Source organism: Gorilla gorilla, chromosome 6 (genome assembly GCF_029281585.2).
Source record: "Gorilla gorilla gorilla isolate KB3781 chromosome 6, NHGRI_mGorGor1-v2.1_pri, whole genome shotgun sequence".
Lineage (NCBI taxonomy): Eukaryota > Metazoa > Chordata > Mammalia > Primates > Hominidae > Gorilla > Gorilla gorilla.
The window spans coordinates 144485539-144510254 of NC_073230.2; the positions used below are offsets into that span (position 1 = coordinate 144485539).

The 24716-nt window shown below is 34.7% G+C and overlaps 1 protein-coding gene across 8 annotated transcripts in view; it reads right to left on the reverse strand.

The window, feature by feature from the left end:
• Positions 1–24716, reverse strand: part of CNOT4 (CCR4-NOT transcription complex subunit 4) — a 148492-nt gene that overhangs the window by 20127 nt on the left and 103649 nt on the right. For 4 of the 8 annotated variants that reach the window (XM_031013074.2, XM_031013077.3, XM_031013075.3 and 1 more), the window contains exons 8-10: positions 16273–16330; positions 13699–13948; positions 11984–12481 (exon numbers count right to left, since the gene is read on the reverse strand). In XM_031013074.2, the coding sequence (XP_030868934.1) occupies positions 11984–12481; positions 13699–13948; positions 16273–16330 (806 nt within the window). Of the gene's footprint in view, positions 1–738; positions 6964–11983; positions 12482–13698; positions 13949–16272; positions 16331–24716 lie in introns of those variants that run through there. The other 4 variants (XR_010134768.1, XR_010134767.1, XM_031013079.3 and 1 more) reach the window with 2 other exon arrangements.

The following is a 24716-nucleotide window of genomic DNA, read 5'->3' on the forward strand; positions in this document are numbered from 1 at the left end:
GTTATAAGCACAGTATGTTCCAGGGTCAGCTTGGAGCTTCCAGGAACTCTTCGAATAAAGGTAAAGTGGGCTAAGACAGTGAAGTCAATAGTTGCCTTAGGAAGTGTGGTCAAGAGGAACCTGGAGAAAAGGAAATGGTTCTCAAGGTCAACAACTTCAAGCTGTTTTATGGAACATCTGGGTACTTCAGTCCATTTCTCAAGTAGCTTAGATTACTTAGGCTTGCTGTCAGTTCTAGGTACCTAAACTCGATTTCTCTATAACTCAAACCCAGAGAAGACTCTCTAAAAGACCAAAAAACAGAGTAGAATCTTCTTAATGCATCTTGAATTATCAAGAGTGATTCTTTGGAAATAGCCCCTGACTAAGAAGTGGAAGGCTAGTATGACCAGCAATGTTAGGTGGCTCGATTACAACTCATAGAAGCAAATCACAGGGTGATAAGGAGGTCCAAGGAGCAGTGGCTTCTCAATCCATCAACAAGGTTTCACAAACATAGTATTCTTGAGCAATGATTTGTACTTTGAAGCATTATCCTTTTTAAATATCACAGTTGATATTTCAGCTGACATAAATGGAGTGAATTTAAAAATACTTTATTAAAAAACTAAGGTTGCTTCCAAACTAGGAATATTTATTATTAACTGACTAGGAGAAAAAAAAAAAAAAAACCACACAGTTGACTCCAGGTATCTGGGGTTTTCACATTTGTGGATTCAACCAACATCGAATAGAAAATTTTTTAAAAAAATTGTGTAATTTATTAAGCATGCAGTTTTTCGTCAGTCTCTAAACAATATAACAACTATTTACATAGCACTTACATTGTAATAGGTATTAGAAGTAATCTAGAGATTATTTAAAATACACGGCCTCCCATATATGTGCAGGTCATATGCAAATACTACACTGTCTTATATCGAGGACTTGAGAATCCAAGAATTTTGAAATCTGTGGAACCAATCCCCTACAGATACCTAGGGATGACAGTATACGGTATCTTCACCCTGCTCTACTACCTCTTCAGCAATTTTTTCCTAGAGGTCACCTCCTAAGTATACAAAATGTAAGAAACAAGGGTAAATTAGCCCAATAATTTGTAGATTTTATTTATTCATAGTACATTCTCTTTGGGGGAAATTATCAAAATATTTTTATAACCTGTTACAATAAAATTCTTACTTTATCTCTACTGTTCACCAGTACCTTAATTCTTATTTGATATATAAATAAAGCAGAATGACCTAATCCAACTATGTAAGAGCAGATACTTTCCCTTCATAGGGGGAAGCCCATTTTTAAAAAAGCCTTCCAGTTGGCAAGTGAGCTTGGGAGAAGCTATATTACCTGTAATAAGGGCTCCTCAACTACCAAACTCATCATACACCATACCTAATCCCTCTGTCTAAATCTTTCACATCATCAGTAACATTTCTACCAATCCTTCACACTCACTGGGGCTTGCTTACTTATAGCTGTCTCATCTCATCCCTGGCTTTTCCTGGTCCTCCCCAGCACTCTGCTTCCATGTCCTCCTACCATGCTTTGAGGAAGGAAGTTTTCCTTTGATCATTTTCAACTCACCGGAAACCTGACCCAGGATTCCCCAGGTGCCCATCTGCGGATGCATGGAATTGCTTCCATGCTTTCTACAATTCTCTCTCACATAGTTTGACTTCCTACACTCATGAAAAGACTGGAGGAGAGAGTATAGATGGTTACAAAAGCCAAGCTTCTTTCCAAACTCCAACCCTCTCCTTTCTCTGGTTCTCAATCATCATTTAGCATTGAGTAGTTATCACAGTGACCACAGTCTCCTAGTTATCATTCCCTTAGCAACACTAACATGTTCTTTGTCATCGTCAAAATCTAAAATCATTCAACTCCCTTCCACATCACTCACACCATTTCTTCACAGGAAACTGCCTTAATAGACTCTTCTTGGCACAAGATTATACATTTCAATGTGGTCTTCTTGAATGTCTCTATGTCTTTGTCTTTTTCCCCTTTTAACCAAACACTCAATATTTGCTTTTTCCACTCCTGATGCTTTGTGCTAAACCAGAGGAACATACAAAACCACATATATTTCAACTTTAGAGATCTTTAAGCTGACTCTTATCTTTACACAGCAACTAAGCAACTATTTACAATGCATTTCTGGGCTTATTCTCACAAAAGACTTTTTTTTAAAAATCTCCTTTAAAAGGCTCCCAATTCCACTCTTTCACCCCCATTTTCAAACAATAATGCATTTTAATAATTACTGATATGAGCCATTTCATCAATTCTCATCTTTCTCTTTCCCCAGGTTCTTCTTGCTCTTACAAATCACAGAGGAAGATACAGCCCACCTCTCTCTCTCTCTCTTTTTTTTTTAGACGGAGTCTCACTCTGTTGCCCAGGCTGGAGCGCAGTGGCACCATCTCGGCTCACTGCAAGCTCCACCTCCTGGGTTCACGCCATTCTCCTGCCTCAGCCTCCCGAGTAGCTGGGGCTACAGGTGCCCGCCACCACGCCCAGCTAATTTTTTTGTATTTTTAGTAGAGACGGGGTTTCACCATGTTAGCCAGGATGGTCTCAAGCTCCTGACGTCGCGATCTGCCTGCCTTGGCCTCCCAAAGTGTTGGGATTACAGGCGTGAGCCACCGCGCCTGGCCACCCACCTCTCTTAAGCTAACCCACATGCTCGTCTCAGGAGCTTATCTCTTCCCACCACCCAATGACATCTATTATCCTACTGAATGAGCCTATCTTCTCTTCAGCACTGCCAGTCTCTTCCTCTCAATTGGCTCTGTAAGGTCTGCCTTTAAATATTTAGGTTCTTCTTCTCCCTTATATTAAAGCAATGCCTTCTAAGATCTACCACCCATCTAGTTAGCATCTTGTTTGTCTCTTCACCTTTGTTGTCAAATGTCTTAACACTAAGTAGTCAATGATTGCTGCATACGTATTCTTGACATTTCCTTATTAATCCTAAAAAGATGGGCTTCCATTCTGTACCTTTCTATGAAAGTTACATTTTTAAAGATTACCACAGATCTAACCAAATCTGAAGGTCTTTTCTCAGCTATTATGCTTTCCAATTTCTAATTCATAGTTCTTCTCCATTCCAACCACTACTGTGCTAGTCTAGGCCAACTTATTTGCACTGGCCAGCAATGGCATACTACTGGAATTACTTTCTAACCAGTCCTAATTGCAATCAAATCTATTACCCCATTACTCTTCTTAAAATGCTGTGTTCAAACTACATTTTTGCCAAGAACCTATAGTTCTCTACCACTGACCACATTCACATCAAGACTAAACTCTTCTTCTGGTTTGAAACACACTTATCCAAGCTTACCAGTCCCTGAATACCTCAGCCAAATCTCCTTACTGCCCTATCCCAACCCCTACAGGCCACTGTAAGATTTCAAAGCAACTGCAATTTGTTCCTTTCTCTTGTCTTTCTGAGGCAATGCCTCCGTGGGAGTACCTATGGACCTGTGCCAGAGCTCTGGCAGTCTTGACAGTGCTCGGAACACTGTACAAATAGGAGTCATGTCAGTGGAAATGTGCAGAGGTAAAATGCATTAAAGTTGTTTTCTTTAAAGGAACACCTACACAGAAGGCTGTACTTAATTCCCAGGATGCTAAGAGTAAGAGACATGAGCTCACACACACGTAGAATAATGAATGTTTGTCTTTCCTAGTAAGGTTTTTTCACCTCCCTCCAAATTATCATAAATTTTAAAATTTGAAATATAAGTATTCAATACCCTTTGTTGCCACTGTCGGAGCAGTTACTGAGAGATGATAAATAATAAAATGAGTCTGGACTGCTATGGTGGTTCCTGTGATTTAAAATATCATCAAGACCTGACAGAAATAATGTGAAATATAATTGTCACTAGAATTATCCTTGATGATAGGGTCTGTATTTTATTCAACCTTATATCTCTAAAGATCTAGTTCAAGTCACTATACAGAATAGGTACTCAAATATTTAATTAATGCTTTGTTGAAATAAGGGGACAGTACACAAAAGTAACATGTGGAAAACCAAAACTCAATAATAGAATGAAAAGGAAAGCATTATTAGGCAGAAAAAAATATTTTCTAATGCAATCTTAGAGAAAATAAAGAGGCATTTATAATTCATCATACAACTAAAATCATTCAGTACAGGACTCTATTCCCTAAAGTGGCACTAAAAACATTTCAAGGCAGCTGTTCATTTTTTTTTTTTTTTTGATGGGAGAAGGGGATCACCAAATCCTTCACAAATCTAATAACTATGGATCTTCTCCCTAGAAAAAAATGGACATATGTACATGCACACAAACCCACAATTTTGTGTGTACTCTCAAAAATCTGGGCTCCAGGTTAAAAATTCCTATGTTAAGGGAAAAGCTAGTCACTTTATAAAGGTTAAGGGTGTAAAAGTATATTAAGTTTCCCTTGCACATGATGCATCATGCAGGAATTTAACAACAACAACAAAAAAAACCTGAAGCTTTTAAAGAATTTCTCATTCTTCTGTCATTTTGGTTTCAATTTGCTTGCTATGTGAAGTAGTGGCTTCTTTTATGTGTTGTATAATTTCTTCTGTCCTTTAGTGTAAAACTAATTATGACTATGATTTTAAAGCTTCAGGTTTTTTAAAAAACCATGTTTAAATAAAATATTAGGTAAGCAAAAAGGTGAAGCTTACAAGGAAGGTGTAGGAATTACAAAGTGAGTCAAAAGATCATGTTTAGCCATTCTATGCAAAAATTTAGAAGATAAAGTCTAATTGCCCAAAACGCATTTCTTGATTTACGGTGTGCATGTAAGTGGGGGTAGGGAGGAGAAGCAGGCAGGGAGATCGTTTTGCCATTTTATTTAGGGCTCTGGCAAATCTGGGCAAACTACCTGATGATTTTTCCACGCTGGCTATGAATGAGAAAGGAAAGAAGCCTCATTTAACAGGTATATCTCTCAACACCAAGGAGCAAATGGAACTAACCACTTGCTATGGCTTTGTAAGAAGATCCAGGCAATGAAAGGCTAACACTGAATGCTGGAGAAAGCTTTGAGCTAGTAAGCATCATTACAAGGAGCCAGAGTTTGTTATAGTAACAAGGCCCAGGAGCCTCAGCTCCACAGGAGACATAAGTGAAGTCTTGGCCTCTTACAGTAAAAATGAAAACCATAATTAAATTAAGCTATAGTAAAAGGCTGATAATAAGTCTACAATATTAATAAGTCTACAATATTTTATTGGCATTTTCCAAATTGGCAATGTTCTTGTAATGTCTTAAAATCACTTCTAGATAGAAATTAGAGATTGATGGTTATGCTGAATTTTACAAAAATAACTTAAATGGCTAGACAATTCCCTGCCTCTACAGCCTCAGTTAACCAAATCTAAGGATATCTAAGAATAGATTTTTGTTTACCTCACTGTACCTTGGGATAAAGTCATTTAATCTGTCACATTATATCTAACAGAAAATAATCCAATTTTATATAGAGGTAACCTTGAAAACTCCAACTCCAACATGACATTAAGTACCATCTCCTAATAACATGTTCTATTATTATTATTTTCAATCTCTAGGCTTCTTTTTTGTATTCACATTATCCCCTTTCATACTTTTTTTTTTAACAAATTAAAGCATACCTTTTATCATAATGGTTAAAATCTCAAGAGGAGGTGTGACTTTCCCTTTCTTCCCAGATGCTTCATTTAGGCAGAATATGGTCATGTTTTCTGAATCAGCTTTTGTCCACTGCTCCGAACTAAGTACAGTTTCTTTTCCTTTATTATCAGTTTTAAAACTATTTCAAGAAATGTGTTTTCAGAAATATCACTCCACATTATGTCCTAATAAAGTACTCCACTATTCTCTTGATTAAAATTATCTGTTACAATTTAGGTGGCCTAATTTTAGAGGACATCCAATCTCTTCTCTTCTGCCTTAGTCTCATTCTGGTCAGGTACTTATAATATTATCTTATTATCACATTTTAATTATTAAACAATGAAATTTCCAAAACAATATCCCACAGAATTACTGTTTGTTCAGTAACAATGTTACACTACTATGGTTGCTTTTCACATACAATGTTTACTCCGTATTCAAGTTTCAGATAAGTCAACTATAAACTGAAGTTCTGTTTCTGAGGCATTTCCTGGTATACTAGGCAGTGCATTAGAAAAGAGATTATATTGCATTTAGGCTACAATAATTATCTTTTAACCATCTATGCATAATTAACAACCATTCAAAAAGAAAGTGCAAAAGTGCAAAAGAGAGAGAACAAAACAGTTTCTACACATGTAATGCATATTATAGGATATAAATCTAGACAACTAAAAACAATCGCCAACAATATCCTTCTGAGCATTAAATGACACCACCAATTTTGTTTTATATGTATTCTTTCTTCTCAAGTATTCAGAGAATGCAATAGACATTATCTTGTTAATTTGCAAATTTTTCAGGAGATTAGGATATTATTTTTTCACAAACCAGAAAACAAGATACTACCATTACCTTTGTATAATTTTTCAATAATAGAGCCAAAATAATAACAATTCTAGCTAATCTCACCTGGGATCTTAGTACTACAAGTTTATTTTTATGAGTTAGAAATAGTATCACTCATGAGAAACAATGCCAAAATTATTACACTAATAAATTATGTTAAAGGCCTAATGAAGAAATACTTCAACAACTATGAGGTAACACGCTAGCTGTAGGCATGAGGAACGTTTATATTGGCTCTTCTGGGTGTATACATTAAAAGCAAAATCATAAAGGAATCATGCAAAAATCCAGTTGCCCATGCAAGCACCCCAGAGTCTAATCCTCTCCTCTCAGTTCTGTTGTCAGGCCACAGTAGTGTGGAGACTTGTAGGCTGCTGTCCTTGTTGTAATGAATGGGAAGAGGTTGACAGTGGCATGGACGAAACCTTCACCTCTTCTTCCCCTGTGGAAAAGTCAGTCATGGTCTAGTTATGGGTGACTAGATTTGTTAACAGTCCCTTTAAAAATGATTTCAATATTTGGAATACTGATACATATATAAAATACATGCTTAATGTTTGGAATCCAGGTGTGAAACAAGACATGAATTTTAAAATATAAACTTATCAAGTACTTGGAAAGTAGTTATATTCTAAATATATCCTGAATAATATTGTTTCAGAGATAAGAACAAATACAATAGATTTAGATTATAAACATACTACCAAAAAAAAAAAAAAAAAAAAAGACCAGGAAAGCCATTCTTTTCCAAGCCAATTGGACGTCTTATAGATACTCCTAGTAAATGGTAAATATTAATAGTATTTTGTGAAAAAATTAAACCTTGATTTACAGAAGTGAAAACTGATTTTTAAAAGAGAAAAATTACAAATCCATGTTTTGAAAGCATAAATTATGTACTAGAAAAAAATGAAATAAAAGCTATAAATATTAACTTAGTAAATTAACATACAGCATCTGAAAATTCAAGTTTACCTTTGAAGTAATTGAAAAATAGTAAAATGTTAACAGTACAATGATCCAATTGACTGAAAATGAGATGACTACTTCTAGGTCAGAGAATTATAGATGAATGAGATCAGTTCTCCTGATTATAACTGAAAATTATTTGACTACAAGTGACTTGTTTCACACATGACTCAAAATTCAATCAAGTCACTGTTAAAACAGTTCATATAGAAACAAAGAAAATTTAAAGAAAAATGCCCTCTCAAAAGTAAAGTTTAAATTAACAAAAACATGAAAAAAAATCCAATCCTAAACAGTTTCAAATATTTTTTGAGGTATATCTTGAAACAACAATGCTTACTGACTTATGTTTTCCAAATAATTTTTAACATCATGGAATAAAAACAACTTGGCAGAATTTTTTTTTAAACAAATCTGCAAAATTACATGTAGAAGGATAACTGACAAAGCAGAAAAAGAGTCTGTCAATCCATATAACAGGTGATTTTGTAGTTTTTCAGTAAATTGGCAAAGATTCTTATAAACCCCAAGAACATAGCAATGAGGCTGTGTAAAGCAAATTTTAGACTAGAGTTCTTAGCAAGAAAATGATATTAATAATGACTAAGAAACAGACTGATTTCTATCAAGTCGATAAACTTTATTCTATTTTGTAACAATAGGCCATATACCCCTGAGCTGGGCCAATTTGTCTCATGAGTTGATACTGTTGATAAAAAGGGACTTGCAAGTGTGTGAGAGCAAAAACCAATTGCCACGGGAAGAAAGCCAAGTTAAAGCACATGCCAGTGATCTTCATTTATGAAGGAGGGCATCGTTGTAGTGCAAAAACATTTCCATTGTTGAATTTGAGATCTAAGTTCTTACCCTAATTCCACTACTAATTGAATATGTGACCTTTAACAAATTATTTAAGCTTTCTGGAACACAGCTTTGCTATTCCTAAAATGAAGGAACTGGACAAAATAAAGTCACGTTTTAGGACAAGGTAAATCACTTTGTAGAAAGAAGGCATATGGTTCCAATAATAATAAAAAAAAGATCTGAATGAATTTACTGTAACTGCCCATGAATCAAAATTTCCCCCAAGAATATTTATGTCAAAAATATTTCTAAACTTAGTAAACCAAATGCTGCTAAAAAGGTTTCACCTAATTAAGGAAATAACTACTAATTTTAAACACAAAAAAAGTTTTCAATTAGATCCGAAAAAAAGGAAGCTGCATTTCTGTCAAACCTCTGGCAACTGTTTTTCCCATGATAGGTTTCAGATATATCAATCTTTAATAATTCACTAAACAAACCAAAAATAAAAATTTAAGTACAAATGTATAGTAAGTAGACATTCTACCTGTATGTCATGTAGGTGACTGCCATCTCTGATTTGCTCTTACAGGTCAGAGACCATATTTTGCTCTACATAGTTAGAGAATAAATATATATGCCTTTCCAGAGTGTAGAATTAGTTTAAAATATTGTCTAAGTATATCTCAAAGTAGCAGGTCCCACTGAAACAGGTATGTACTCTCTCCATTACTGAAGCATTTAGTGACAGCTGCCCTGTGTAAGGTATCAGGATAACTGCTAAAGGATACAAAGTTGAATCCTTTCCAATAGTTCAACTCAGGTGCAAGTGAGTTAGAACAGGTGCAAGTGAGTTACAACAGGTGCAAGTGAGTTACCTAGGTATTAAATTGCTTCAAATTAGACATAGTTAAGATGTATATATAGTTTTCCAGATTTTCACTTTCTGTCATTTCTAATAGTTACTGAAAATCCTAAATCTTCTGGCTACAATTACACAGCTATTCTGCTCTGAGGCTTAGCAAATTCAGTTTTCTGGGGCATCTACCAAATATTTATAATCCATGAGAGGATTCTGGTGTGTGAGACTCTTGATAAAAATTTTTAAATTTTGGTACATTAAAACTAAAATTTCTCTAGTCATCACAGCCTTAAAAATAACCTAATAATAAGCTTAACCATAAGTCACCATTTAAATACCAAGCAAGTCTGCATAGCCTGAAATTGAAAATCCAAAATAAATTCTCCCACCCCCTACCAAATAGTACAACGATTCAGAACCTAAAGTTGGTGACTACATTTTTTGCATCTCTGAAAAAAAAAGGTTTTAATGCTCTATGGTTGAGTATATGGTAAAATTTTTAAAAATTAAAACAAAATCCACAAAGATAGGACCATAATTTAATGTCACATTTTTTCCATAAAGCATCTACTTTAGACGAAGATTTTAAATGACTAACACAAGGACAACTAAACTCACTAATCAGCGATTTCTCATTACCAGTGCAGCATTCTGAGAATAACTATTGGTTTGAAATATATGGGTTAAAACTACTCTTCAGTGTTAAGGGATAATATGATGACTATGAAATTGGAAGAAAATCAAAGATCGTCATGTAATAAGTCAAATAAAAGTACAAAAAGAAGACAGCTAATAACTAAAATCCCATAAAGGCATCCTACTTCCTATCATACCAAGTCCATGCCATTTTGCCTCATTGTCAGAGTTTCTCATCTTCTCATCCATTATATCTATACAATTTAAGAAGCACCTCCTGTTATAGGAGGTAGCTGTATTACTTCTCAGTGTAATGACATACTAATTCCTGCCTCTATGCCTTTACTCAGGAGGTTTCCATCAACATAAAAGGCCTTTTCTCTTCCCCTGCTGCTAACCCAAATCTAAGATATGATAGTAGGGATCAATTCCTACTTATTCAATGAAGCCTCCCCAAGAATTACAGGGTACATTGATGTCTCTCAGATTCCAGTATCAGACATATAGTTACCACTTTCATACATTATTTTAGTCTCTTCAACTATACTTTAAGTATGTGGAAATTTTATCCATATCTTAAACTTCTTTAATATGTCCCACATGTCCTAATTCATTGATGGGCAAATAGAAACCCTCATATTCACTGTAATTGGTCTAATCTTTAAATGTTTTGATGATTTGGGAGAACTTAACTTTAACTTTTAATGAATGTTATAAGCAATTATGAGATACACTACTAGTAATTAAAATGCCACATTTCTCAATGATTAAAGCAAAGTAAAATCAAAGAAAATTACATTCTAATATGCTATCTTGAATGGAAGGAAATAAAAGGAGTATTTGGAACTGAACACACTGTTTCACAAGTAAGTATCATGTAGAAGAAGAGGACTGAAAAATGTCACTCTGGTTACCTACTACCATAATTAAATGAACAAATAAGAGTCCCAACACTGTGCAAGTCACTACATTAGGTGCTACCAGGCTTATGTAAATTAACTTCACTGTATCAATGGTAAATTTCACTATGTCAACAGCCACAAACTATATTCTCTTAACCTAGCTACTCGTCTAAAACATGAAATATTGTCGGTCCCAAAGGGAATAGGGATAAAGAACTTTGATAGACCTCTGTAAATTCATCTATCAGCCTTGCTAAAAACAAGAGAGTGAACGCCTTGCTGCTGATAAAAGTATCCAATTACAATAATACTGTGCCATGCCATATCTAACAAGGGATAACAATAAATTGTATGAATTATGTGAAGAACTATTCTAACAGAGTGAGAAACTATTGTATTCTACTTGAGAGAATCATGATTCTATTTCACTTGAGAGAAATCAGGAGAGGAAAAAACTTTTTTTAACATCATCTCTAGAGCCAAAGTTAAATGAGAACACTATTAACAAGAATAATTCCCTTGGATATAGAAGATACTTCATCTAAAAAATGTTATATAGAATCTTAAAACCCAAAAGTTCTGAAACCTTCAAGGGTAGCAGTACAAAACCAGAAGTATTTTGGCATCAAACTTACATTACCTTATATATACTTCATATTTTTCCCCAGAAATAAAAACATGGCAGATCAAATGGGAAAGTATCTTTCCTTGAACAATTTCTCTTTCACAAAAGGTGTATGTCTGAGACATATGATATGCTTGTAAAACATTCATAATCAGAGTTCTCAAGTATATTTATAACTCAGTTTTGATGTGTGTGTATATGTGTATCAGTCAAAACAAGTAACTGCCAAAAGTAGGTAGAGAGTGGCTTTATCCCTCATGCTCTCATTAATTATCATTAAAAAAATTTTTTTAACCATTTTACTTTAGAATATAAAATCATAATTTTCACCACGGTGTTGGACTTTATAGTACCATAACTTCAGAGACCATTTTCTTCTTTTTCATTTTGCATTTGTATACCATATGAAAGTTTGGTAACTATCCTATTAAGTAAAATGCTTCCAAACAATAACTAAGTATAATACTCCACCATCCTTATAAAGCTCAATATTACAAGGCATCCATCTAATGAAAAATATATTTTAGATTACGATAAAGACTAATCTTTCATAGACATTTCCAAGATATTAGTACTCTGTTATTCAACAGTTACTTCCCTATCCACCCAACAACCTGAAAATATGAGTTATTCAAAAATTCTCAAAGGTTTTAAATGAACCTACCTGCTACAGGGATCCCTCCCAGACCTGTGTTGTGCTGTGGCGGGAGATTCAAGTCCAAGAAATTACTATTTGAGGTGGGGTTTGCTGTGTGGTTCAAGTGCATGATGCTATTGCGTGGAAAGGCCATCCAAGGATAGCGGGCTGCCTGGCCTGGAAAACTGAATGAATTATAAACCGCTCGGTGCTGCTGAAATTGAGGGAACCTCTGCGGCAAGACTGAAAAGGTACTATTGAGAGAATTGGCATTTGTAGCTGCAGCAGGATGCAGGAATCCAGAGCCTGGACCTTTGGCGGTTGTAGTGTGTGAAGAGGAGTTCTGAAGAGATGTGGGCGAAAGGGAAGGTTGGTCTTGAACGGACAGTTCCTTCTCAATCAGGTCTGCTAAGGCTTTTCGAGTGACATCGAACGGATCAAAACCCAAGTCATCCTCTGGTTGTTTAGAAGAACCAAAGCCAAAAGCTGCTTGCCAGTCTGTAGAGGATGATACTGGGATTGTTTCTGTTGGGAAGAAAAATAGTGATGAATATCAGATACATAGCTCATTTTCATACTTAATAAGTATCCATGCTACTGAAAGTTAAACATGTCATTTTACAAATTAAGTGCAAAATCTACGTGACTTCTTAGCACATTAAGATCATATAATTACAAAAGGCCTTATGTACTTCTAGCAGTTACTTAACTCTTAAGCTACTAGCTTCAAAAACTGAATGATATAGACTGATTTTGCTAATCAAAGGAAAAAAATGTACTTGACACTCCAATTACACTCTCAACCATTCATAATCAAAACCAACCTAAGTCACTTCCATCAAATAAATATAACAGATTTTAATTAGTAAAGTTGACTTTTTAAATGTATTTATCAAAGTACAAATAATTTTGAATACATGCTTTCTATACTAAGAAAAAATATAATTTAATTAAAAAGTATTTATATTAATCCTCATAGTTTTTTGGGATTTTCTGCTCCACAGGTGCTGTTGTCAATGTTACTTTTATGCCACCTTTCATAGTAATGAGAGAATTTAGAATGGATAAAAATGGAAATGGCTCAAAAATACCATTTAGTAGTAACATAACTGTTACTACTAAATAACTTGCATCTTTGTCAGCTGGGGGTGGAAAATCTTAAACACAAATCTAATTAAATAAAAATACAAATCTAATTAAAAATCTAAGTCCTTGCCAGGTGCAGTGCTTCATGCCTGTAATCCCAGCACTTTGGAAGGCTTGGGTGGGAGGATCACTTGAGGCCAGGAGTTCAAGACCTGGGCAGTATAGCAAGACCCTGTCTCTACAAAAAATTTAAAAATTAACCAGGAGGCTGAGGTGGGAGGATCACTTGAACCCAGGGTGTGAGGCTGCAGTGAGCTAAGATCACACTACTGCACTCCAGCCTGGGCGAGAGACCAAGACCCCCACCTCCAAAAAGTAAAAATGAAAAAAAAAAAATTCCCAATGGAATAAGCTTTTTACTATTAGGAAAACAATATAACCCTTTACTTCTGGAGAAATCTTTTAACACAGTAATTTCTAGGTCACACAACAATGTATCTAACCACCTAATTCCATGTAGTTTAAATATTTACATTTTTATTAAAAGAGAACAGAGAGGCAAAAGATAAAAATATATCTACTAATGAGTTTCATGTTAGTCTGTCAACAATACGTTAAGAGCATAATTACTAATACTTGGTACTATTGTTATATACCTGATGTGAAGAGGCTCTGTGGTTCTGGTGCTGTAGGCCAGTCACTGGATGTCTGTGGGGAGCTGGGGAAAGGAGGAAGCCCACTTGGGATAGGGTTGGGATGGCGAAAATTGTCTGAGAATAACGACTGTGACTCTGTTACTGCCCCTTCAAAAGGGGACCGTGCACTGTGATTGGATGAACTGATGGGGATGACTGGATTGGATTTTGACAAACCAGGTGGTGGTGAAGGCGTATCACTGTTAGATATCTGAATAAAAAAGGAAAACAAATAATAACTACATGTTTATACATTTTAATAAGCCACAATTAAAAAGTTTGCAACTAAATGTATTAGAATAGTGTTTTGCAAACTGTGGTACTTGAAGATGTTTTAATGAAAGCATGAAGTTTCAGAAAATCAATTAAATCATTAACTTACATATATACTCTTTAAAAAAATATTAATCTGCCTGAAAAGAAGATTAAACTAGTCTCCCTTTTTTTTTTTTTTTTTTTTGTGAGATGGAGTCTCACTCTGTTGCCCAGGCTGGAGTGCAGTGGCTTGATCTCGGCTCACTGCAACCTCAGCCCCCGGGGTTCAAGCAATTCTCCTGCCTCAGCCTCCCAAGTAGCTGGGACTACAGGCGCATGCCACCACGCCCGGCTAATTTTTTGTATTTTTAGTAGAGACGGGCTTTCACCGCGTTATCCAGGATGGTCTCGATCTCCTGACCTCGTGATCCACCCGCCTCGGCCTCCCAAAGTGCTGGAATTACAGGCATGAGCCACCGTGCCCGGCCGTCTCCTCTCTTTTTACAACTTTACTTCTCTCACTTTACCAAGAAAATAATATTTCTCATTCTGGGATTTTACTACAGTATTTTGCTCAGGAGTGAAAACTTTCCAGAGGCCAAACACAAATTATTAGAAATACATGGATTGGTGATAAGAGAGTAACTGACTGTAATGGCTAGATTATTTTACATGCTAGGTGATTCTCGATATTTTAGTTTTCAAGAAAATTAAAAAAAGATCTAATTAAGTTGTTTCCAAACACATCATTAAAAATAATTTTGTATAATAAATCTTTGTATGATTCTTAGGTATTTAATTCAGAAGAAATTGAAAGACTTGAGTGGTACTGATATAATACTCCTCCTTCCATCTACCTATTTATATGAACAAAGTATCTCAACACTTACATCTTAGAAAAATAAAAAACACGACTAGATTGCTGCTGAAACTTGGCTCTTTTACCAATAGGTAACATTAATCTAGAGATACATACAAACCAATTTTAAAATGGCCCTATTCTTCATTAAGAGATGAATTTTCAATATAATTTTACTATTTATTTTACTATAATTTTACCATTTATTACTATTTGTTTCATGGTTTTTAAAATTAAAATCTACATTTATGTATAGTGTCACCTCAATACTGCTAATAAAATTCAGAAGACAAAAACTGGCATTTGAAGTCTGTGACCGCAAAAACATTATTTCAATCCAAAAATTTATATGCCTATTTTTAAGAGAAGTATATGCTTTTCAAGCAAAAACTATATTGCATTAAGATAAAACTCTATAATAACAGAAAGAGAAAAATTAGTTCACAGAGAAAAAATAACGTAAAACTTCTGATTGTTAAAGGAGAGCATGTGTATTTTTTTAAATGGATGACAGGATAATAAAACATGATTATGATCAAAACATTATGATGGGATATCAAAACATTAAATTTTTCAGATACCAATATTTCTAATATGCTGGAAATTACATCCTTTGCAACTACTTTTAACCTGTAAAAAATGTTAATGGGCAACTAAAATACACAAGGGGATATACAGATTTCCACATTCTTTTACAAAATGTGTCATTAAAACGTTTAGAAAAGCATTATATTTTAGATCTCTAAGTTTTTCATAAATACTGTGGAGGACTGGCTATTCTTCATGGAAGATACTAAATTACATTTATTTTACCAATGTAAGAAGATGTATAGAAACTCAAGGAGTGAAAAACTAGCCAAAAAAAAAAAAAAAAAGTTCCCTGAGCAACAAGACAAGATGACATAAAGCATGCTCTAACGGTCAGCACTCCACTCAGTTTCATAGTAGATTCAACTTTGAACAGTTTATCTGGCTTATCATTTCAAAGCTGATAGTCATTTGGGGAAAATAAGAAGGGAAACTGTTAGGGACAAATACACTTGACTGAAATAGAAAATTAAAGTAGAGAGCAAGGGGCAAGGGGAGTATGTGGTAGGAATACAATTCTTAAAAGCAAGAACTCAGAAGGCATGCTAGCCTGGGACCATTTGGCACAGGGTCAAAAAGACCAATAACATTAGCAGACTCTAAAGATAATAGTATCTGGTCATAATGACAATTCTGAGTCATTAAAAAAGGGTTAAACTATGCTCTATATATTCTGGGGGGAAAAGGCTAATTATAATATGATTAATAAAGATGAGCATCAAAAGTGTTTTTAAATTGTGTCAGTAAAGTATTTTTAGAAAATTCACCTGCATGGAATACCTTGCTTTCGGAGTATGGCAAATAAATCAAGTGATACTGTATTCAAATCTTACCTGCTGGGAATTATCACCGTTCCCTATACTGAGAGAATCTGAAGGTTTGTCAATGGGGCTGTAAAAAGAAAACAAATCGAATAAAATCAGAATATAGTCATTCTCCTACAATAAAAACAAACTCCTCAAAAGAAAAAAAAAACAGACACTTCACCATCTTAACAGATGTTTATTGAGGTACTGGGAAGTAAAACATTGATTAAATGTTGAAGACACAAAGAAGTACAGGTTGAGCATCCCAAATCCGAAAATCCAATATCTGAACCGCTCCAAAATTTGAAACTTATTGCACGCTGACATGACACTCAAAGAAAATTGGTCACTAGAGCATTTCAGAGTTCAGATTCTCAGATTTGGGGTGTTCGCCCAATAAGTATAATGCAAGTATCCCAAAATCCAAAAGAAAAAAAAATCTGAAATCCAAAACACTTCTGTTCCCAAGAGTTTTCAACTAGGGATACTCAACCTGTATAAAATCTCTACCCTTAAGGAACTTACATTGTAATTAGATTCTCCAAAAATAATGGGTAAAATAATAGCTTATAGGGGGAAAAAAGGCACTGCTTACAATTAATAGATCAAAAGTCTAACATACCATTTATTTTTGTGCATGTGATAAACATATTCCCCATTTCAGTTTTTGAAATAATACTGACATTTTTCTGGGTGTTTGACAGAGGGCATAAAAGTTATTGAAATATTCTCCATAGGTTTTTAAGAGCAATATATTTCTTTTAATATTTCTATATACTAATCATAACCCTAGAGAAGGCATGAGAAATGAGACAAAAGAAACATTTTTGGGCAAACTACTGATTCAAACAAAAACATTAACATTTTATTTTCACATAGAGAAAATGTAGTACCATGGTAAAGTAAATCACTGACTTCAAATCCATTTTATCTTGACTGACTTAAAGACAAAATAAAATCTCTATAAGCACTGCAACAGTGTACTGATATCATTCCTATAACTAACTTTATTTAACTCAGCACATGAACAAAAATAGTCATGGGTTGCTTAATGATGGGATACATTTTGAGACATGCATTGATAGGTGATTTTGTCATTGTGGAAACATTAAAGTGTGCACTCACATAACCCTAGATGGCATGGTTTACTACACACTGAGGCTATATAGTGCCTAGTGCTCCTACTCTGCAAACCTGTACAGCATGTTACTGTTTTGAATACTGTAGGCAATGTAACATACGGGTAAGCATTTGTGTATCTAAATATATCTAAAAATAGAAAAGGTACAGTAAAAAAGTTATTTATAATTATATAGAACCACCATTGTATATGTGGTCCAGCCATTGTTGACCAAAACAAAACATTGTTATGCGGTACATGACTATCGTTACTCAAATGTATTGTTCTGATACTGTGTTATAGGAAAAAAGTTAAGATTCCAAATTTCTTAAAATTATTTTATTCCCTGAAAATATACACAAAGTCCCCTTTCAAATAGATAACTTACTGATACCATATTTAATTGCTCTAAAAAAAAAAATCTAACAAGGGTTAGTACCCAATCTGAATCCCAGGTGCATCTTCTGCAGACATTGCCAGATGTTCTTGATTATAAGCAAACAGATTTGAAATTTACTTGAAGAGCATTTTTACTTATTATTCATAAAATAGCAATAAATCAATGAATATTAAGTAATGTGGGTAATGCAAACAGTTTAAAGATATAGACCTGAGCCCACTAAGTTTAGAAGTCTTTGGGGGAAAGAAGGTAAGTGCACAAATAAGGTAAGTACAAACAAACATCAGCCAGTGCTTGCTATCAAATGAATTGTTTAAACAAACAAACAAAAACAATGCCATAAATCTTAAGAAGAAAGCAAAGCTACTACAAGTGGGGCAATTAGGGAAAGTTTCCTAGGGGAGTTCAAATTTAAGTAGGTCCTTAAAAAGATTTACTCAGCAGGAGAAGAAAGGGGGAAAGGGGAAAGAACAGCATTAAAGGTAGGAATACCTCCTGTGTCAAGGGTCAAAATGTCGGAGACAGTATTGGCAGAGCTAAGTATTTAGTTTAGCTAACAAATGGGATAGCTGGAATAATAATGGAAGGTAAGGACAGAAAGGTAAACACAGGTTAGGCTCCATAGGCCACAGAAATGACCTAAATAAGCAGTGTTTTAGAAAGATTAATTTGGTGGCGGAACATAACAGCGATAATCCAAGATAAACTTGCACTATACTTAATATTATGGTAATAAGGGCTTCAAGTTGAGAGAAAGAGGTGATAATAGAAACAAAAGGCTAAGAGAAAGATATTACAAAGGACGATTTCTAGTGTCTGGATCTTGGTTCATCTTCCCAGTCACCACCCAATTTAGTGCTTCCATAAGAGCATTAAATAATAATTTTCAATATAAATGAGGTCTTGCTAATGGCCAGGGCAACATATGAAAATATTACACAAAAAACAAATCTTAAGGATGTTTCTGGATTACAACTAATTAGAATAACTTATATCACTTTGTCCACCATCCAACTGCAATTTCCTAAGCACTGATTCATAATACTTTATGCTTTACCTGGGAAGGTTTTATCAAAGATGTTTTAAAATTTGTAGATTGTGTTATCTATCCGATAATAGCTGCTGAAAAATCAGGATTATGGCAAGAGACCAGTAAATGTATGTTCTACTCAGTTTTACTACATTCTTCTCAATTTATTTTAACAATAACAAATTAAAGGAATAATAAATGAAAAGCTTAAAGAATAAAGATATAACTAGAAATTATTTTACTTCCTATGTGGACTGTAACAAGTCAATTATAGTTACACCTGATATTATATTAATAATTGGAACTATCAGTGGAAAAGAATAAAAGATAGGAGAATCCCTGAAAATACATGGGTAACCCCAATAGAAAGAAAAACTATATTTACAAATTCCAATAAATGTGAACTCCTTGTTTCTCTAATGGCTGGAGAGAAAAGAGTTATCTTGAGACTACAACCAACAGGTCAGAGTCCCCACAACTCCACTGGCATCAGATGTAGAACTTCCTTCCTCATGAAGGATAAGCACTGAGTCTGCTTAAGCTCTGGTAATATTAATAAATTTCTTTTACTTTCAGCATCCACCCACCCATTATATGCCAAGAGGGTAACTGCTAAGAAAATAAAAACTTTAATAAATACCAGATTTACTCATGAAGAGAGTATTCCATGACATGGACTATTCCCTGGTCAAAAATTGCCAGGTCCCAATGTTATCAGATATAAGAATTTGGATGCACTAAGATAAATTGCACAGGGCTTTTTTTATTTAAAAACAAACAAAAAACCTACAGGTTTTCTTAAATCAACCTCTTTCTACTGCACTAAACAAAATTACTTGCATTTTGAAGCTAAAGTTTTGTTGTTCATTCCATTTTCAATGGGAGAGATTTTTTTAAAAAAACCATTTGTACAGCAAAAAGCAGTGGGGCAGAAGTTGCCTAGTGAGGGAAAAAGCTAGAAAGGTGTTTGAAAAATTGGAGATACCAATTCTATCCTCAAGGATAGAAACAAAGAAAAGCAGATAATATAAACTGAACTAAAACAAAGAATGAGAGAGGCAAAAACAGAGGTTGACAACCATCTCTGAAAAGGCTAGGAGTTGAGAAGACTGACTACACCTGTACTTCACTCATACAATGAAACTGTCATGATCTGAGAGAAAGAGAAATCAAGATGCTGAAGTCCATAAATACCATGCAGTTCATTGAAAAGTACTGGATTCAAGTGGGACTAAGAAGTACTAATAGGTAATCTGGTCTCCTAACACAATCAAGATATTCCCAGAAGGCAATGCTGTATGTATAAATCCCTGTACATAAAAATTCAAAAACATGTATTTTCATACAAACGATCTCACTAATTTTTTCCTCTTTTTTTTAAGTTTCAGTCCTAAATTGTTTTAAAAATCCATGGTAAGACTATATCTTTTTTTTTTTCTTTTTTTTTTTTTGAGACAGAGTCTCGCTCTGTTGCCCAGGCTGGAGTGCAGTAGCACTATCTTGGCTCACTGCAACCTCCACATCCCAGATGCAAGTGATTCTTGTGCCTCAGCCTCCCGAATAGCTGAGATTACGGATGTATGCCACCATGCCTGGCTACTTTTTGTATTTTTAGTAGAGGTGGGGTTTCGCCATGTTGGCCAGGATGGTCTTAACCTCCTGGCCTCAAGTGATCTGCCAGGCTTGGCCTCCCAAAATGCTGGGATTCAAGCGTGAGCCACGGCACCTGGCTGAGATTACATATTTCTTAGGAGGAAATATTTGTAAATTAACCCAAAAGGGCAACAGAGCTTTTTAAAATACATATATGCACAAAATATATACATATTTATTTATTTAAAGTAAAAAGTATATATCCAGACTCCATCATGAAAATTCTATTCAATTAGTCTAAATTGAGGCATCTGGTATTTGATGATCACTGAAACAAAGGAAGAGAAGAGGAACACAATGAAAAGGCATCAAGACTCCTCAAAGTCTCTCAAATTATTAGATTTCACAAGTAGAAGAAATCACTAAAATCAAATTTAATTACTTTGTTTTACAGATAAAGAAATCAAATTCAAAACTGTCTGCAAACAGGTAGTCACTGACACAGCTGGGTCTCAGTTTGGATTTGTAGATGTTCAGCCAAGTTTTGATTTCTTCTAACTTGCTCCAAAGGCAATGCTTGAATTTTACTTTCTTTTACTACTTCCTTAATGGCGATGCCAACCAAATCACTAAATATAGTCTCATGATTACTTTAAAAAAATTTGCAACATAAACCAATTACATAGTAGAAGAATCAAAGAAGAAACATTTTCAAGGATGGGGGTGGACTAAAAAAAAGTTAGAAGGTTTAGTTTTTCTGCTTACCAAATTCAAAAGAAAAATAGTCAAAGTGACTTACTGATTTTTACTTACATTTTAAACAAAAGATAAAATTTACTTACATTTTAAACATAAAATTTACATAAGGATAAAAGTCAACATAACAGACATTTCCAAATTTCACTGTCATGTTACTATATATACAAATACATATTCATTTTGCTTCTAAATTAAATACTCCTACACATATTCATTTCAAAGAATCTATCTTAATTTTGCCATTTACCAGAGTCCCTAAGTAATTCTGAGATATTTTTAAACACTTGCTAACACAAAGGATATATTTAAGTTATCAACAGGTAAAACTTGCCTTTACAGAATATACTTTGACACAGGCTTCAAATATACATTAACATGTGAAGTATTACTTTGCTACTAAAACATGGCCACATCTAAGTGGCATAATTAGCTATTAACAGAACAAGAAGCTGGGTGTAGCACCACGTGCCTATAGTCCTAGTTACTCAGGAGGCTGAGGCAGGAAGATCACTTGAGCTCGGGAATTAGAGGCCAGCCTGGGCAACACAGCAAGATCCTCTCTCTTTAGAATAAATTAAAAAATAAAAAAATAAAATAAAAAGGTAAGAAAAATATGCCTTATTAAACCTAGAACGATTGCAGTTGTGTAAATATGATTTTAATTAGAATTTTCTCATAACCCCATGACCTACTTAACATGAATGAAAATAATGTTTTGATAACTATTAATAAGTACAAAGAATTAGTTTTTAATAATAAAGTCAAAATATGGACATCTACTAGCCTAAACATATCACAAAATGTGGTAACCTTCAAAAACAGCAAGTCTCCACTTATTCATAAATTCTGTATTTCAGTAATACACTTAATGTTTTTAAAAGATTTATATTTAAGTTAAACCTAAACACACTTCTTATTTGCTTTTATTCTAGTAGACAAGGGCACACACAACCCTATCTTTAACTGCCCCTTAACCCCACACTCATCCCACCCCACCCTCTGGAACAAATACTTTAGACAAGTGGTTCTAACTTCTTTTTTGACCATATTCTACTTAGGTGGGCCAAGATATCCCAGTTCACTTACAGTTTTTCACTGCATATGCACATGTGCACTAACTCTGTATATAGCCAAATACGACATAGGAAGAAAACTTTTCAAGAGAAATAAGGAAGATTCTGAGATATAAACTCAGAAAAACCTAGTAATCTGCTGATTTTAATGTAAATATAAAATCTTAGCAAACTTTAACTCACTCACTTAACTTACTAGTCCATTTCTCATGGCACCTGACCATAGTTTGAGAATCACTGCTTTATTCCACTTCTGAATTCACCTCTAATCTATCTAGAGGTATCAGCAGACCAGTGCCCTCTACACCAATATTTAATTGATAACTATTTTTAGGTCAGTTCTCTCTCTCAAAAGAATGTGCACAGATGCAAAATTTTACATAAAATTTCAGTGTTCACAAATATCCTGAGGCCTATTCATAATCTAACAATCTCTGCTTGAGACCTTTTTCTACAAATCTATGAACTATGCCTTTTCTAAATCTCAAGAGTTTTACCAAATAATTATGAGAATGGAATTCATGCAGTGACCATTCCCATTCTGCTGAACTAATAAGGTACTCTGACTATACCTTCAGTCTATCAGAGATTATACTTGATTTTCAGTAAGGATATAGCTGCATTTTTATTTTAAAAGATGTATACTCCTTCTCAAATGTAATAAAAATTGATAAATTCCTATAAAAGTTTCCCTTTCACCATTTCTCTAGCTAATCCATTACTGCCACCAATCTGTGGCTCAGGGAAAGTTTGCTAAAAATAACATCAATTCCTTGGAATTTACAATCCATCCACTACATCTGTCTTCAGGTAACAAGCCTCAAGCACCAGATATTTTCAAGATCAAACTACATATAGCTATGGCACAGTTTCATTTAAGCAAATTTGATTTATGTTTTAAAAAGTTTTTCCTAAGAGCTGCTCTTAAGAATTTTACCTCTTCTAGACTGAAGAGTGGGAGAATGAGGGATGAGCTTGGGCTTTAAAGTCACAGAGACTTTGGTCAGAATCTTATCTACTGCTTATTTGTGTGGGATACTGGTAAACTGTTTAAACTCTCTGAGACTTAAGTTTTTTTACCCATAGTAAGAAAACAATATATACCACACAGGCCTACTGAGGATATTAAATGAACACAGAAGACTCAAAACTTTTATTCCACCCTCGTTCCACCTAAATCTAAAGCTGAACATCTCCATTTCCTCAATGATGGCTTGTTTCAGCCACAATATCAAGTCATAACCATTTACACTGAGTGATCTGCATACCCCACAATTCTTGTAACTAGGCCTGCTCACTGTCTTGGGCACAGCAGCCTACCTAGTTACTATTCCTTTCACAGTTGGTACTTAAATAGCATCTCAATCTAAATGAAGATATTTCAAAGCCCCAAACTTAAAAATAATAAAATAGCCAGTCCTTAAGCATCATTACTGCAAGGCTTCATCACTTCCCACTCTCATTACTTGTATTCATCATTTCAAAGCAACTTATTCATAGCACACATATAGTTCAAAACTCATTAAGACTGATATACTCTCGAATTCATAATAATGAAGGGGAGCAGATGACAAATTCCTTTTTTAGAATTTTCTGCTCACTAGGTGAAATAAGAGTAAAATATATTATAGAAAAATTCACTTACTAACATATATGTGCATCGGGGACCATGTCAGGGTTCAGTGAGGATTAATAGCTATGGTACTCTTAAGATTTGTACTCTGGCTTAATTGAAAATAAGAGAAAATCACATTTTAAGCTTAGAGTCTCAATCTATAAGGTTCCAGGCTTTGCTTTCTTGCAATTCTTTCTGTAAAACTGCTACCCACTATCTAGGAATGCCAAGAAATGTGAAAACGAAACCCTTCTTTGAGTTTCTTTTTTTCCTAGAAAGTTTAAGTCTTAACTTACCTTGAAGATGAAGAAACCTATCTCTTGGGTACGACCTTGGAAAGAGTTACACTGCTCATCACTCTAATTTGGCAAGTCTTTCCCGTGAGAAGAAATCTTATCTACAAATTCATCCCTACTACCTACTGCCTCTGTATGCCTACCCTGGGTGATGGCAATGTGGAAGTGGAAACCAAAGCAGACCCTTCGCTATGACTGACAGTCAGCCAAAGGCTTACTCTCTGTAACTTGGGCCATTAATTGTCACTTAATAAATTTAGGTAACCGCATTAAAACAGAAAACATCCCCACCCCCCACCCTCCCCCCCAAAAAAAGTTTCTATACCATGTACTTATGCAAAGCATGTACACCTATGTCAAAATTTGCTCTGGCCAGGACCAGTGGCTCATACCTATAATCCCAGCTCTTTGGGAGGCCAAGGCAGGCGAATCGCTTGAGCCCAGGAGTTTGAGACCAGCCTGGGCAACATGGTGAAACGCCATCTCTACAAAAAAAAAGAAAAATTAACTGGGTGTGTTGGTGTGCACCTGTAGTTCCAGCTATTCAGAAGGCTGAGGTGGGATGATCGTTTGAGCCTGGGAGGT